Source organism: Fragaria vesca, linkage group LG4 (assembly GCF_000184155.1).
Source record: "Fragaria vesca subsp. vesca linkage group LG4, FraVesHawaii_1.0, whole genome shotgun sequence".
NCBI lineage: Eukaryota > Viridiplantae > Streptophyta > Magnoliopsida > Rosales > Rosaceae > Fragaria > Fragaria vesca.
Window position 1 is genome coordinate 15,767,249 of NC_020494.1, and position 15,281 is coordinate 15,782,529.

General features: G+C 44.0%; 1 protein-coding gene across 1 annotated transcript; it reads left to right on the forward strand.

Moving 5' to 3' along the window:
* The first annotated feature begins 375 nt into the window (after positions 1-375).
* On the forward strand, positions 376-1,388 carry LOC101305260 (F-box/FBD/LRR-repeat protein At1g13570-like). The gene is made up of 2 exons (XM_004298233.1): positions 376-449; positions 644-1,388. The coding sequence occupies exons 1-2, from the start codon at positions 376-378 to the stop codon at positions 1,386-1,388; spliced, it is 819 nt and encodes a 272-aa protein (XP_004298281.1).
* Positions 1,389-15,281: the final 13,893 nt, after the last annotated feature.

Below are 15,281 nucleotides of genomic sequence, written 5' to 3' on the forward strand. Positions count from 1 at the left end.
GCAACGAAAGGGCACTACTTTTTACAATTAGAAGGCTGTTAACCGATTTTGAACCCACACAATTCTCAATAATCATGATGAGGTTCGCTGCCTTAATCCCAGCCTTCTAATGGGCAGAGGGTTTCAACTTTCAAGAATCATGATGAGGTTCGCTGGCTTAATCTACTATCAGTCACTAGCAGTGGCTAGCGGTTTGGTTGCAAAAAATTCGACGTTTTGATTGACAGCAAGAGGACCCTTTCAACACTAGCAATTAAGAAAGTTCAATGACTGCATTAAATAATCATAACCCTGTCAACATAATTATCGAAGATTATCGAAACTCTTGTGTGTGAACGGATGAGATATGGACAACTGTCAATATTAATTGTAAACATGGCAATCATGGAAACGGATACCCCCTTTGCCTCGTGGAAGCACCCTTTCGTCAGAGAACTGAGGGGTTGCGTGTGAACCCTTATCAACTGAGCACGTCGAGCAACTGCAATTATTACTTCCTAGGCAAAAATCGAAGCCAAACAAAATCTCCATAGTTTCCCCTGAGATAGCGATGAACCCGGTTTCACTGGAGATGTGTGAAGACAGGCTGAGCAACTTACCCGGCCATTTAAAGGAGATGATCATAAGCCGTTTGTCGATCCAGGAAGCATTCAAGGACATCCATTTTATCCACCGAGTGGCGGCATATAGCTCGAGGTTTTTCGCAACTGGTGTTTGAGGATCAACCCACATGGAGCGAGGCGAGGTTCATCGACGTGGTTGATCACGTCCTCTCAAATCATGGTGTAGCCATAATCAAGTTCAAAGTTTCTGGGGTCGGTAGAGTGGACATCGGAGCGGTTGATCGTTGGATTAGTCGCGTTTTTGATCTATCTGTCCAAGAGTTGACTCTCCGGATGAGTCATGGTTCGGAGGACCTCTTCCATCGAATTTCTGACCGACTGTACACTAACCACCAACTTACTTATCTTCATTTGACGTCATGTTCGCTGGTTCGGCCACCACAAGCGTTTACTGGGTTCAGAAACTTGAAGAAGATAGTTTTTTACAGAGTTTTCATGCCTCAAGGTGCGGCCAACATGTTCTTCGATCATTGCCAATCACTTGAAGAGCTGATCCTCGCTCGCATTATCAGTTGTGCAGTCTTGTACATCAGTGCTCCAAGACTAATGTTTCTGGTGGTTTCTAATTCGTTTAATGAGATTACGTTTGTAAACACAAAAAGGCTTTCTCATGTTATCATCCATAAATTAGATAGTCCACCCGAAGCCACGGTTAACGGTCTGGGAAATCTGGTCAAGTTTTTCAGTGTCTTGCCGAGTGTTCAAGTCCTAACAATTAGTGGCCACTTCATGAAGGTATATGAGCTTTCTCTTCGTTTGGTGTAGTACCGTATTCAATCCATAACGTGTTAATGTCTCATGTCTCATCTCTTTTTATGCAACATCTGGCAGTTGGGTTGTTGTCGAGGTCAATGTTGTTTTCACTGCCGTGCTCGCACCTCCGCACCCTCTCAATATGCATAAACATGACCAATCCAGACCAGATGCTAGCAAGTTTGTGTCTGATGAGAAGCTGCCCTGCGTTACAAGAACTGGAACTTAAGGCTCCAAACGGTGAGGAAATTGGTTTGGCCGTTGCAGCAGAACTTTTTGGATGGATGGACACATATAGAAGCATGTTTAACTAGCTTTGTGTGATTATGTTGAAAAATGTCACTGACCTCAACGTCGAACGTGAGTACATCCGGCTACTTCTCTTGTGCACACTAGTCTTTCAGCGCATGACACTCATCCAAGGTTGGGAATGTTGTTGTTCACTACACCAATGACTTGTTTCATGCGACCGCGCCTCTGTTGGTGCTGACATTGTGTGCCAAGATCTGTGTGCGACAAATGTAGCTTTGGGTGCTCAGTAACTCTCTCCTTGTTTTGTCTCTCTCTAATTTACAACTCCTCATGGATGGCACCCAAATGACTAATCCGTAACTTTCTAGAAGGTGTTTTATGTTGTTTTGATAGATGGTAAAAAAAAATTCTGATTTGGTGTGTTGTGTTGCATGTTAGTTTGGAGTAAGTAGTTATATATTGTCGGTGTAGGTACCGCAGTTTTAGTCTCGGTTGTAGAAGTGAGACTTATATCGGTGAAGATAGGATGTTGTAGTGGACTCTAACATGTGGTTGTTTAAATCAGTGTCTTGTGTCTTATGGTAAGTTTTGTTTTGAGAGGTTTCTATTTTTGGAAACTTTTCATTTTCTGAAATATGGAAGTGTCTATCTTAAACGAAAAGGAGAGTTCCGGTTTTGTTTTTGTTTATGCCAAACTATTTCGAAAAGGAATTTCAGACTCTATAGATTTTTAAGTATGATTTTGAGATTAGATCGCGAATCCTAAATTATAAGTTGTTAGCCTTAAAGTGTAAGTAAGGTATCTTTCCGAGATATAATTAAAGGCTCATACCTTAATTCAACTTACCAAACAATTGGGACGCAGGCATCACGTAGTTTCGAGACTTTGTGGAGTTACCGCGCAAGCACGTCGGGCAAGCGGTTAGTTGTCGCAATGTTGTAATTTTTCTTTCTATACGTTTTGGTTCTATGGACTAGGGTATTAGTTCAGTTGCAGCTAGTTCCAATTACGGGTTACATGTTGGAGTTTGAAATCTGGTCACTTGATTGCATTAATGGACATCTTGGTTTTTAGAAAAAGCACATGTTGCGAGACGAGCATATCTGATGTAGCAACGGTCTGATCACTATAGAAGTATAGATAGATAATGTAACGCATGGCAAAATACAACAATGTTAAGCGAGTGCACCCCAAAACCAACTAACACAAGCCTGAGCATATATGATGCAGCACGTCAATTACTACTACTAGAACACTCCTAGAACAAACCATAACATACAACCATCTACGAAAAAAAAAGCAAATTAAAAACAAAAGTAACGTGCAACCACATTTGAAACTTTACACGTCCTAACACTTGTGCTGAACACATTAAGCACTACTGTAGATCGGGTGACATCGTGACAATAAAACAAGGAAGCTTAAGGAAGCTCCTTAAACGGAACATGCTTGTTGAACAGTTTCCTTTTTATGGTCCTCAACTGGTTTCATCTCCATTGGCCTTTGAGTATGGCCACAATTGCCTCGAGCCTAGCCACCTGTTTCCTTAGGTTGGCAACCAACTCGGTCGCTCCATTCATATGGATACTGTCGGAATCCACCTCCTGTTCCCCAACTAGGGTTGATCGAAATTCAGTGTTTGAATCTCTTCTGAATGTTGGATCACTACCAATCTCTTCTGAATTTGAATCGGCCTTCCGATATAGTCGATCCGGCTGGCGAACCACCTGCTTCGTCGTATCCTCCGATATAGCCTCATTTGCGCCACCGCGGAATTGACAGTTTGTGGAATTGCAGGACAGCAGAGAGTTATCCATGTGGATTGATGAACGTTGAAAGTGAAGATGAAGGAAAAAGATAGATCGTGTTAAAAGGACGGACACGATCGGACTGGTGGGGAGAGGTCAAGGATGAAGGCAGTTTGGTACTTTGTTTTATAGTATAAGGAGTTTGCGTTTAGAAGGCGCGTCCTTTGAGAATATAAGGACTGTTTTGTAATTTTCTAGTAATCCCTAATATTTGCCTCAAAGGGGTCTCTAGTCAAACTGACACAGCTATAACGCACCACGTGGCTCTCTCTCCAATCAAACCACCATGTCATCTATCTTTACCCGCCTCGGTCTGAGCATAGTCCAAGTAGCCTACAGTTGCAGCGTTCTTGACGTCGTTCCGTCACCCTATGTTCATGATATGATGTCTGGATGGGACAAGAGAGGGTGTCACATGGCCTTATTTTGAGATAAGATTCAAGGGAAAGTACAAATATTCATCTGTGTGGCCATACCCAAAATCTTTCGAAAAGGAATACAAATATGTTTATGGGCTACGGTCAATGTATACAAGAGGACCCTGTATACAAATGCGTATACTATTTGGTTTAGGGAATGGGGTTTAGGGTTTAGGGTTAGCCCGTAAGGTTTAGTGACATGTTGCATAGAAATCAAAACTAGGGCACTCCAAACAGGTTTTTTTTTTTTTGTTACAAAAAGTTTAGGTGAGAGCTTGGTTACGCTACAGCACCATCACCAGGACAAACCTGTAACCTCAACCTTGAATGACTCACAATGGACACGTACATATCACACCAGCCTCCAGATATAGATTTCCACATGGGTATTTACATATCGCGAACTAAAGAGGCATGTTGGTGGCGAGGATTTCTACCATTCTAATGATCTCCACTCTCCAGCACTATCATACATTCCGCCTCCATGTCGCGGAATAGCGAAGGTTTATGTTTCACAATCTGAAGCGATATGTTTATAAAAATTTTGTTTGGAACTCTTTTGTTGGACGGTTCTTAAGGGTATTATGTTAGTTGGTTTGGGGGTGACCTGGATTGGTATTTTAGTTGGTAATTTTAAGGATCTTGAATTCAGTGGTCGGCACGACGTTAAACAAAATCATAAGTCCAAAAAACAAAAACAAAAAATTATAATCATAAGTCAATTAGTTACACTAACGAATATGTAATTATACGATATAGAGACAATCTTGATGGATGATTGAAACACCATCAGGAACAACCAAAAATCACAAAGGTAACCATTAGCTTGCATAGGCATACAAAAGGAGGACGATTTGGTAAAAATTCTAACCAACTCATTCATTCGAACACTAGCCGGTCCGTCGCGACCACATGGAGGCGGATGATGGAATTTATATCCAGATGGAGGGCATCAACCATTTTCGTGTATCCGGCACTCATGGAAAATGTACTCGCGCGCGGGATAATTTTGACACAAAACACGCGGCCGTCGAATTTCTGTACCTTGACCCAGACTTTTTTCCCCTTGGGAAATATGGAACGTGCAAATTCCGACGGGAAATTCTGCAAACACAAAGATCTGTAAATGTAATGTCATAAAGAGCATAAGTCGTAACTGGAACATCAGAAAATGTCATAAAGGCATGTACTTACCCCATAGCCGGCCAGGATCTTACAAGTTCCGGACGGGAAAGTACGCCATAAAAGATGAATGGGTTCAACTCGTTCATTTGAATGATCTGCTTCCACAGGCTGATGTACTTCTACAAGAACACCGTCGGGGTCTTCCGCCCACAGACACCTTGTGTCTGCAACTCCATGGTCGTTTGCAACAGAACCACATGCCGTATTGATGTACTCGTCCTGGGCATACACGTCTTCGTTCCACTGATTTCCCACGGATGAATGTGTTGGACTCTTGAATGTGTTTCGTCGCCGTCGGTTTATAGCCACAGTCCCGCGCTTTATGTCGAACACTACAATCTGAAACCTGGACATACCCATGTATGTGAATACGCAACATCGAGTGTCGTCCAACCCATTTGCACATCTAAATAATTACCAACCCAGGTCGAGCCGAAGTGCATAGTTTGTGTGTGCGTTGATAAGAACCTTCAAGTTTTTTTCGTATGATTTTCCTAGTGGAATGAAAAAATCTCCGGCAAACCATCCTCCTCAATAAGGTGATCCTGAAGAGGGCCTTCGTGAGGGCCTTCGTGAATTAAAGGCTGGCATGAAAAGAGGGGGAAAAAGATATATCAGGAACGCATCAAATATAGCAGTTGAATGTATTAGCGAAACAACTTACACTATGTTCAAGCTGAATCCAAACGTTGGACACAAATGAGAGAGTGGCCGGGCGTTGATTTCTTAACATCAGCCGACCGGCGGGATCGAATCAACATATGGAAAACTCGTCCCGGCTAACATTGTAATGAAACATCAACAGCAAACGTGGTTCTTTGTCTCTGATCTGCTCCAGAAATAGGGTCCATCTGCCGTCAAACCACCTGTCATTGCCTTGCGCAATATGTAAGAGGATTAGGATTACAGGATGAGGTACTTTAGGTGTCACGTTTTGTTCAAAATGTTTGTTGTTAGCATCATGTGTGTGTATGAGGTATTATCTCAGATATTGCAGTGTAAGGTTAGTATATATAGGGTTTGACAATCACGTCGAGTTTAGAAGGTGAGGTACTGTAGGGAAAGAGTTTTGTTCAAGTCTCTTGTTCAAAACGCATGATGATAGCGTCACGTGTCTTGAGGTACTATATGACATTTGTGTTGATGGTAACTAGGTAAAGGGCCCATGTCTTATTGTTACAAAGACATGGTTGTGGTTTTTTTTTACGGGATTTAAACTGTTTTGGGTACATGCTTTGTGGTTTAGTGTTCTCGGGTAGGTTTAGGGTTAGGGTTTGGGGTCAACGGTGTACGGTTTAGGTTTTAGAGTTTAGGGTGTACGGTTTAGGGTTTAGGTTGTACGGTTGACTGGTTAAACGATATACAACTAGGGGTACTGGGTCGTTTTGGAAAATATTTATCTATCCACGGTTGGTCAGTTAAGAGTAGCTACAGACACGAAAAAGCAGACAATTGTGTAAAAGACCCAACTGTATTGTAAATGGAAAAAAATCTTTGTCTATGTCAGATGGGTCAGATACCCAAAACACGAGAGTGCATTGTTAATTGGAGTCAAACCTTTTCAAAGTGACCGTGTTCATTTTTCATTGGCTGCTGAGGAGAGGATGATTTGTTGGGTCTTCGAAACTGCTTTGGGTTGTTTCGGTAAGCTCGTGGTTTTTCTGCTATATGGTCTTGCTCCATACGTCATTAGACTATATTGACATGACGGGAGCCGAAAAAATTGTCAGTAGACTTAATTGCAATGTCAACTCACATTAGGTCCGCGCCTCGTGATGAGAATCGATTTTTGGGTAAAAGCAACGGTTTGGATTTGATCACGCTTTAGGAGGGTGTAACGTTGTGGTTGAGATCTGCTGGGTAGGGTTTGCCCGCCTAAAATGAGGGCGATTAATCAAGGGTCTGAATTCGATCACACTTCTCAAGGTTATATCATGCGGTTCAAATGTGTTGATGTGAGCTCAAAAGTGGTTTAGCCGTTGGAAAGGGGCCGGGGGGGGGGGGGGGGGGGGGGGGTTGGGTGGGTCGGGTAGTATAAGTTAAACATTAAACCTTGACCCTTGGGTCGGGTAGTATAAGTTAAACATTAAACCTTGACCCTTAAACATTTTGTTCATCCTTGCTCAGTTTCCTCAGTTTCATCCTTGCTCGGGAGGGGGGGGTGGTAGTCCGGTCCTCTTTTCTCAATTTCATGTTGTTCATCCTTGCTCAAGGTATGCAGGAATGTTTTTCGTTTACACGTTAGGGTTAGTCGAATCATGTTTAACCGTGTAACCATGTGATACCCTTCTTGCATGTCTTTATGGGTTTAAAAGTTTTAAGCTGCCTTTTAGTTTATATATTTGACATTTGTTCATAGGTTAGAGGGTGGATCTGAATCATCTGATGGCTCCCATTATCGTCATTATGGACAGCTCTGTTCGTTTGTTGGGAGTTTAATGCATGGGATTGGTGTAGTATTGGTTACGGATACATGGAACTTGTAGGAACCAGCTGGAGTTCTTGGGTAGTTTTTAAGTGTAGATCTGGTAGATCTTCCTCCTCAAAAAAAAAAAAACGTGTAGATCTGGTAGATCTGACCACAACTGTATGTGGACAATAGTATAACTACCCAAGTTTTGGAAGGATATAGAAATAACTGTATCACACCGGGCACAGACGAAGGTGTAATTAGATAGCTCTCCTTTATAAATGGGCCTTCGAGTCAGGTCCAAACTGTGTTAATTCACAACCGGCCATTAATAGGCCTTGTAGTGTTTCGCATAGAACTTAGGCCCCATTTTTGTAGTCAGTCAATAGTCAATGGTGTTTAGGGTTCCACAGACGGTTGTCTTGTAGATCCGACAGATTTGTTTATATCTCCATTAGATCCGAGTTACAGTAGAAAAAAGACAGTTGCAAAAGAGGTTAATCGAGTTATCGAGGAAGGGCGCTGGGAAATACCATAGTTCTATTTAGATATGTGATGGAAATTATGTTTCGTGGGTGTTTAAACTTTTCGATGTTTCTCTTGTATGCAGATGAGCACGCGGCGAGGATCTCTCTTCAACTCCCTTTGTGCCACACCTCCTCGATTGACACGGGAGTCGGTGGCGATATCGGATCTTGCCGACTTCGCCACCACTGTATCCGGTTTATTCGAACCGAAGGTGGTCACAGTTACAAAGTTGGGGTGGGACTCCTTCCTCAACATCAGTTGTCCTCGCCTCGTTGGTCCAATATGGAGACTGATGATTAATGGGACTCACGTGGAGAACCAAATCGTCACTGTGCTCAGACATGAGTTTGAGCTATATGGGGCCTCTTTTGAGCATTGCGACTTCGATTTCGGTCGTACAACATATATCACAGAGTATGGGTCGTTGGTTGCGCAGCTGAGCGACTCACAAGGGAAGATTCAGTCTTCACGTCAGAAGGAGATAGTCCGCGAACGTGAAGAGGCGGATGATCTTTTCAAGATCTCGTATTGCTTGTTGGCACTGTCGCAGGTTCTATGCTTGACGACATCTTGTGATGTTGACTCGTCCCTCATCTTGCCTCTTCTTGAGACATGCCACATCAGACGAAAGAACTGGGCATCTTTCTGTGTGAGAAAGTTGCTGGATGCCGTTAGCACCCAGAGAGAAAGCGGTGAGAGGCAAGTCGGCGGGTGTCTACTGTACTACCAACTAATGTACGTAGACTATGTGAGTTCCTCTTGTGGTGTTTACGCTAATACCGACATTCTTCCGCTAATGGCACGGGGAGAGGATGAGGTGAAGAAAGTCATCCGCAAGCTTAGAGAACTAGGGGATGTGCAAAGCCCTGTTGAGTTATCAGATAAGAACAAGCGCGTTAGGACCTTTACCAATTCCTCCTCCGACCACAACGGAGCCTCTGGGTTTGCCATAAGGCACTCGGTTCACGAGGACATATTCGAGTTAAAGCTTCAGATGGGGAGGGTCAAGGACGATGTGTGGAATCTAAGTGAAAAACTTGGAAAGATTCAGCTAGAACTGGCTCTTCTGTCGATGCGAGTAGAGGCAATAGCACACCAAATCAGTTTAATGAGCAAAGACTGTGCGAAGATGGTAAAGGCCCAGTTGCCGGTGTCGTTGGGCGGCAAGGGGAACCGGTGCCACTGCCAGACAGTGCAGACTCCACCAAAGAGGTGCCGAGAAGGAAATGGACGTTCGACCATTAAGGCTGACTGGATTACCGAAACTGTAGATGCGCAGGAGCAAGTAAAGGTAAGACTTTTGAACCCTGTATTTCCTCTATGTGAATGAATTTCTCTAGTTTTATGGCTCCTTGTGACACTAGTTTTCCATGGCCACTGCAGGAATTGAGTAAAGTAACTAGGGCTGCTTCAGCCATCTCCAGCAGTCCGGGCGCACCTCTTGAGAAGACAAGAAGATCAAGAAAGGAAAGACTTTTCCAGTCGGCTATATCTGCCCATCAAAGGTCGTTGTTCACATACACAGTCAAGCACAAGGCTACTGAAAACTGTCATATGAACCACAAACCAAGCAGTCCCTACGGACCGCTGATGATGCTTATAAGCAGCGACGATAACCTTTTAATAAATTACGTCATGGCGAAGACGTCCACAGAGGTTGAGGGAAGGTTGGCAAAGAAACATATTTTTACATTTAATTTATGGATTTGTTCCTTGGTGCCTCATTGTTCAATTAAAACACGACACCGCATTTTTTTTTGGCAGGGTTCTGGTCGCCTCAACTGGGGAAGGGCGAGAAATATTGAAACGGAAGGATATTTCATGCCTTGCGCCTGGGAAAATGGTGGACAGCTACGTGAGTGTTCCATAATTAACCTAAACACCCACTTACGATCTCACTGTTGTTTCACATATCCTGACCAATGAATTCCTTCCTACAAGTCATCGACTATGTAGCACTGGCCCTTTCCAAGAAGTGTGATGAGGTGTGGCATTTTCCAACCAATTTTGTTGAGAATGCCTTGTGCCTTGAGCCCAGGTTGAAGTAAGAACAATGACTTGTGGGTGGAGGAGACCAGAATAGTATGCGGACTGGAGAGATGGGATGGAAAGCTGGCCCAGTGTAAAAAGGTGCATTGTACAATAGGAGCTTCATAACTTTGTTCCGGTTTTTTAGTAATATTTCCTGACCCTTTCGATTATGCAGATGTTCTTACCTATCTTCGACGGGTCGGTCGGGGGGCACTGGATTCTCCTACTTGTAGACATGGACAAAAGGACTGCTGAGGTCTGGGACAGTGCCTCGTCTGTCTTTTCAAAGACCACTAGGTGGAATATTGTGTCTAAAACGGTAAGAATCGTTTCATACATCTTAAAAATACTGCTGTAAATTCTTCCAATCCGATTTTGCTCATATTGTGTTCTTTTGGTTGCAGCTTGACCATCTGGACAGGTGCTTCGCATACGAGAAGTTGGAAGTTTCAGGGAAGCTCTTTGATTTTGTGTACTTCCCACAGTTTGAGCCTCGTTATGCGCCAAAGTAGGAGAATGACGTAGACTGTGGTATGATTGTGTCACTCAACATGATCCATTACGGATCCAACTAGCACAAGGCGGTAAGAATCAGTTTTACGCTCAACATTTTTGTGCTTATGGAGTGGCTGTTTACATGTAGATGTGCTGATTGCAATCCTTTTTTCAACTGCAAGGAGGGTCGAATGAATATCGGGTGAGGCTGCTGCTCAAGTGCCTCATCGCCCCCATGAAGGAAATATGGAGAGAGACGCTTGAGGCTGCCAAGGTCTTCGTTGCATCAAAGACACCTGACCCCGGTAACATGTTTGATGATTTTTAGATTGATGACCTCAACGGGGGTGGATTTCCATCGGCTATGTTCCGCAACTTTTGTAATCTGTGGACTTTTGGAAGGTAATTTGGTCAGTCCCCTGAGTGGGTGAATGTTTTTGTGCTATTGTACAAGTCTAGTGTGGACTGTACTTGAACTACCCTAAACCATGATTACATTTTGGATGCCCAACCCCCTAAAGGGACCTATTTTGATCACCGGACAAGGATTATTTGTAATTCATTTGTGGTGCAGTCTGTTGGAACTGAATGACTTTCGGATGTTGTTTTTTTAGAAATATTGGGTTATTATAAGCTGTGTTCAACATGATAACATGATAACCATAATGCTTTCTGAGAAAAACTCAATCGCTGGCATCTTACGGGTTATGCTCTCGTACGGTATTGCCTGTACAAATATGTGATAGGGCGGTGGATAATTCAAGTTGCCTATCGTCGAAAGACTGTACGTTTTGCACTTTTTTAGGCTCAAAACAAAACACAATGCATGTAGCAAATGGTTACATGTAAAAGATGGTAGTCTCTTGCAAGATGTGAAGCCCAAAAGTAGGCCCAAACCTGAAGTCACAATTCCATCTTTAGAGAGGGAAAGGCCAGGCAATGGCCCTCCTTCGGTTCTCTGAAAGTAAGAGCCCATTTATACATCAGTCATACAACCAAATGTAAAGAACAACGTCATGTATAAAAAGAACGCAACAACCAACATACATATATAAACAGACAGCAGCAACTATCATACAACCAAATGTAAGATCAATGCATAGCTAAACATATGGCAACAACCAAAATACATTCGGAGAATGTAATGTTAAGAAGCATGTCCAAGTACATCCATAAATAAACAAACAACAACCAAAATACATCTGTCACACCCCCTGCTTTATTGTTCAAATCCAACCTTCCACTACTAGTTTCAATTGCAAAAATCCTAAACACATCACTTAGGCAAAAAACCCGGAGTCCACTCCTATTGCATGTTTGGTCCCGTGCCGGCCTTGCATGTGCGCCTGTTGTGACCCGAAAGGTTGCCACAATTTCTCTGCTCTTGGGTGTTCCTAGTCTCGGTACCTGTTGAGGGGTTACCATGCATTCCCTTTGTTCAGGCTATCTGCGGGTCCCTGACAACGTTGTTGGGAGGCAAGTTAGATGCGTCTACCGCCGGTGGATTCACCCTGAACTCGATTGAGCTCTGAACCAACCTTGCAAGCTCGTCCATTCCCACCCTGAATCCTTCTTCTGAAAATGAGTAGTTAGAGCATGCTTTCGACGCTTCTGATACGAAAGCAGAATACCTGGTCACTTGTGCCGCCTTGTTGTCAACTGGAACCTTAAAACACAGCGCCATCGTTGAATTGCCCACAGACTTTTTCTAAAGTTCCTTTTCCAGACTTTCGGGGTATCTACACACAAGCTGATCTTTCATTACATAGAAGATATGGCAGCAGGGGACACCATCTGACTCAAACTGTTTACAAGAGCAAGATATCAAAGGGTTTGTCCCGTCAGACTGGAACTCAACACTCCATCGTCGGTGAGGCCTGTCGTATTGGGCAATGTAGAACACCACCGTGTCTGTCAGAGGAAAGGGTGCCCGATGGACAATAACAAACTGCTTCTCGAACAAGATCTTAGACTTGATCATTATGAAGATGTCATACGTGAACAGCCTACATGCATCCTCCTCTACCCCCCTCATTTGCGTCTCAAATACAGGTGCCGAGTTTTTCTGCCTGAAGTTGTCATAAAGTACCCGGTCCCTGATGCGACTGACTGACCTCTCCATTCTTGGCATCATTTCAGATATCAGAGTGTACCTATCAAGATCCGGTTTCAGTTTTGAGTGCATCCCCTTGACACGCTGCGTATTGCACATTCCACCGTAAAAGTGGCCTCTGAAGAATGCTTCCGCCCACCTTTCTCGTCTGTTAAACAAGTCTGTCACCCACACGTTGTCAACCAACCCATGTCTGCCAACCAATGAATGCCATTTTGCCTCTCACTTGGTGACAGACATTGAAACATATATCATCTTTCTAAGGCTCTTCTGGGCTGCATGGTCTCACATTCTGCCCTATGTTCCTCCCGATGTGCCATGCGCATAACATGTGCTTGGCTGCAGGCATGAGGCGCTCCACAATGTTTCTTATAGCCTTGTCCCCATTGATGAGGATGGCTCTGGGCTGCAAATCTTCCATGGATTCAAGAAAGTTTTGAAACACTCACTCGTATGTATCCTCCCTTTCGTCGCGAATAAGTGCAAAACCGAAAAACAATCGTGGCTCTGTGGTTATTGCACCTGAAAAATATGACCAAAGGCTTCCTATACAAATTAGTCTTGTAAGTGGTGTCCATGATGAGCACGTCACTATACGCCTTATAGTTTAACAACGATTGGTGGTCCCTTCAAAACAGGTTGGCAAGTCTGCCTTCCTCATCAAGACTGTAGCTGCAGCAGAAAAGTTCGGAATCTATTCCCCTCATGTTCATCCACATCATGGCAGCTTGTGCATCTCCGTCCGTGTGAGACTTCTTCCTCAGTTTGTCCATCTTGTTGTAGAGATCCTTAATAGTGAATCCAACAACGTCGCGTCCACTAGCCTGCTCTACCAACTTCTCGAAAGCCCTACTTGTGTGGACCTGTGCTCCACGGAGCCACTGCACCTGAGCGGCATCTCTATCCTCAACATTTCGGTTTGACCGCAAGAAGTGAACCTCGTTAGGCTGTCTGAGTTCGTGACTGTGCTTGTGAACAAAATGTCTCACATGGTACATTCTTTTCTCGTTGCAGTATCTCACGGCAAACTCAACAAGGCAGCCCACTCTTGTGTACCTCACTCCCCTAGATACAAGGCCCCTCCTCGATCTCTTCTCCCCGGCCTTCGCTTCGAGGTTCACATCCTGACCCTTCTTTTTTCCGGTCTAATCAGGAGATTTGCCTTCTTTAGAACAAACCCAGCGCCTCCTAATCACTCGACCATTTTCATCCATCTCCCTCCTGCTCCTTCTTACGCTGAACCTAACGATTCTTAAGTACAAATAGTAGAACCGTTCTACCTCTAAAACAATTGGGAAGTATACATCCTTCAAATCATCCAAACATAATTTTGAAAACTCCTTCCCGTTAAATAGACAGGTCCCCATTTGGTGAAAGTATTGTTGCTATAGAGATTGTAATACCCCGGAATTTTAATATTAGTTTCTAATATTATTTTGGAAATTATTTAAGTAAGAGTTGTATGGTTTTGTGGTTTAGTGAGTGGACTGGAAGTAGTTGACTTTTTAATCGGTTGGGTTTCTCGGGAAACTTCCTTTACGAAAGTTGTAGAGCATGGCGATACGAGTTCGTAGACACGTGGCACGTGTAAAACGGACTTCGTATGAAGAAGTTATGGTTAGCAGAAGTTCGTGGTTTTCCGGGGTTTTGTGTTAAATAAGAAAAAGTTAGGGTTCTCATTTCATTTTCCGGAAAACCCTCTTTTTCTCTTCCCTTCTCTCCCGCGCCTCACCCTCACTTTCAAAGTTTTTCAGCTGACCCGACCCGACCCGAGTTTTCCGGCCGACCCAGACGACGACACCGGTCGGAAAATCTTCCTCTCCTCAGCGCAATCTTCCCTGTGTTAGTGAGTGAGGACGACTCGGCCGGATCGGTGCTAATCGATCGCCAACAGGGAGGGCAGCGACCCGGTTTGCAACCCGACCGGAATTCTCCCTCCGGCGGCGGCGACGCAGCTTGGAACCGGTCGGGATAGGCTCTCCTTGGTGCCCTGGTTCTTTTTCTGGTAGTCTCCTAGCACGACTCACGGTGTAGAGTTACGGTGGTAGATTTCCACCTTCCGACGAGTTTTCCAGCGTGCTCCGGCCGTTTTAGCTGAAACCTCAAGTATAAAAGATGCTCCTCTCTCTTCAATCTACAAGTTTTGTGCTGTGAGCTTGGGCTAATTCGTAGGTTGGTAGGGTGGCGCGTGGGGCCCACTCGTCGCCCGCGTGTGGTGGCGCGTGGCGGCGCCATCGGCAGAGGTTGGGTGGTTAGGAGTAATTGTTAGGTTGTGCTTGTCGATACGAGTACGTGAGCATGTAGATTGTGGGTTTCAATGTTGCTTGAGTATGTTAGGGCTTTGTCGGAAGTCGTTTCTTTCGGTGTTGGTTTATGGAATCTGAACATAGAGGTAATCATTTTTGGTTATCATAGGCTGTTCATGGGTTTCAGTGACCTTGGGAGGTCTCATACGAGGATTGCCTCGTTATGGTAAATCTTTGGGTTAGGTTTTAGCTAGTTGGCGTAAAGGGTAATCACTTGGTTGTAGTGACAAAGTTGGTCATTAAGTTGATCGCTTGTTTTGTTAGTCACTAAGTTGTTTTGTGCTACCTAGGTGATTGACAAAGTTGGTGTTGTGCTTGTGTTGTGCGTGCGAAGACGCAGCTGGATTTGAGGTGAGT

Excerpts from the sequence above, each read along its gene's own strand:
- LOC101305260 (XM_004298233.1), top strand. The coding sequence starts at position 376 with ATGGCAATCATGGAAACGGATACCCCCTTTGCCTCGTGGAAGCACCCT. Across the intron at positions 450-643 it reads AGAGAACTGAGGGGTTGCGT|GAAGCATTCAAGGACATCCA; the intron begins GTGAACCCTTAT and ends TTGTCGATCCAG.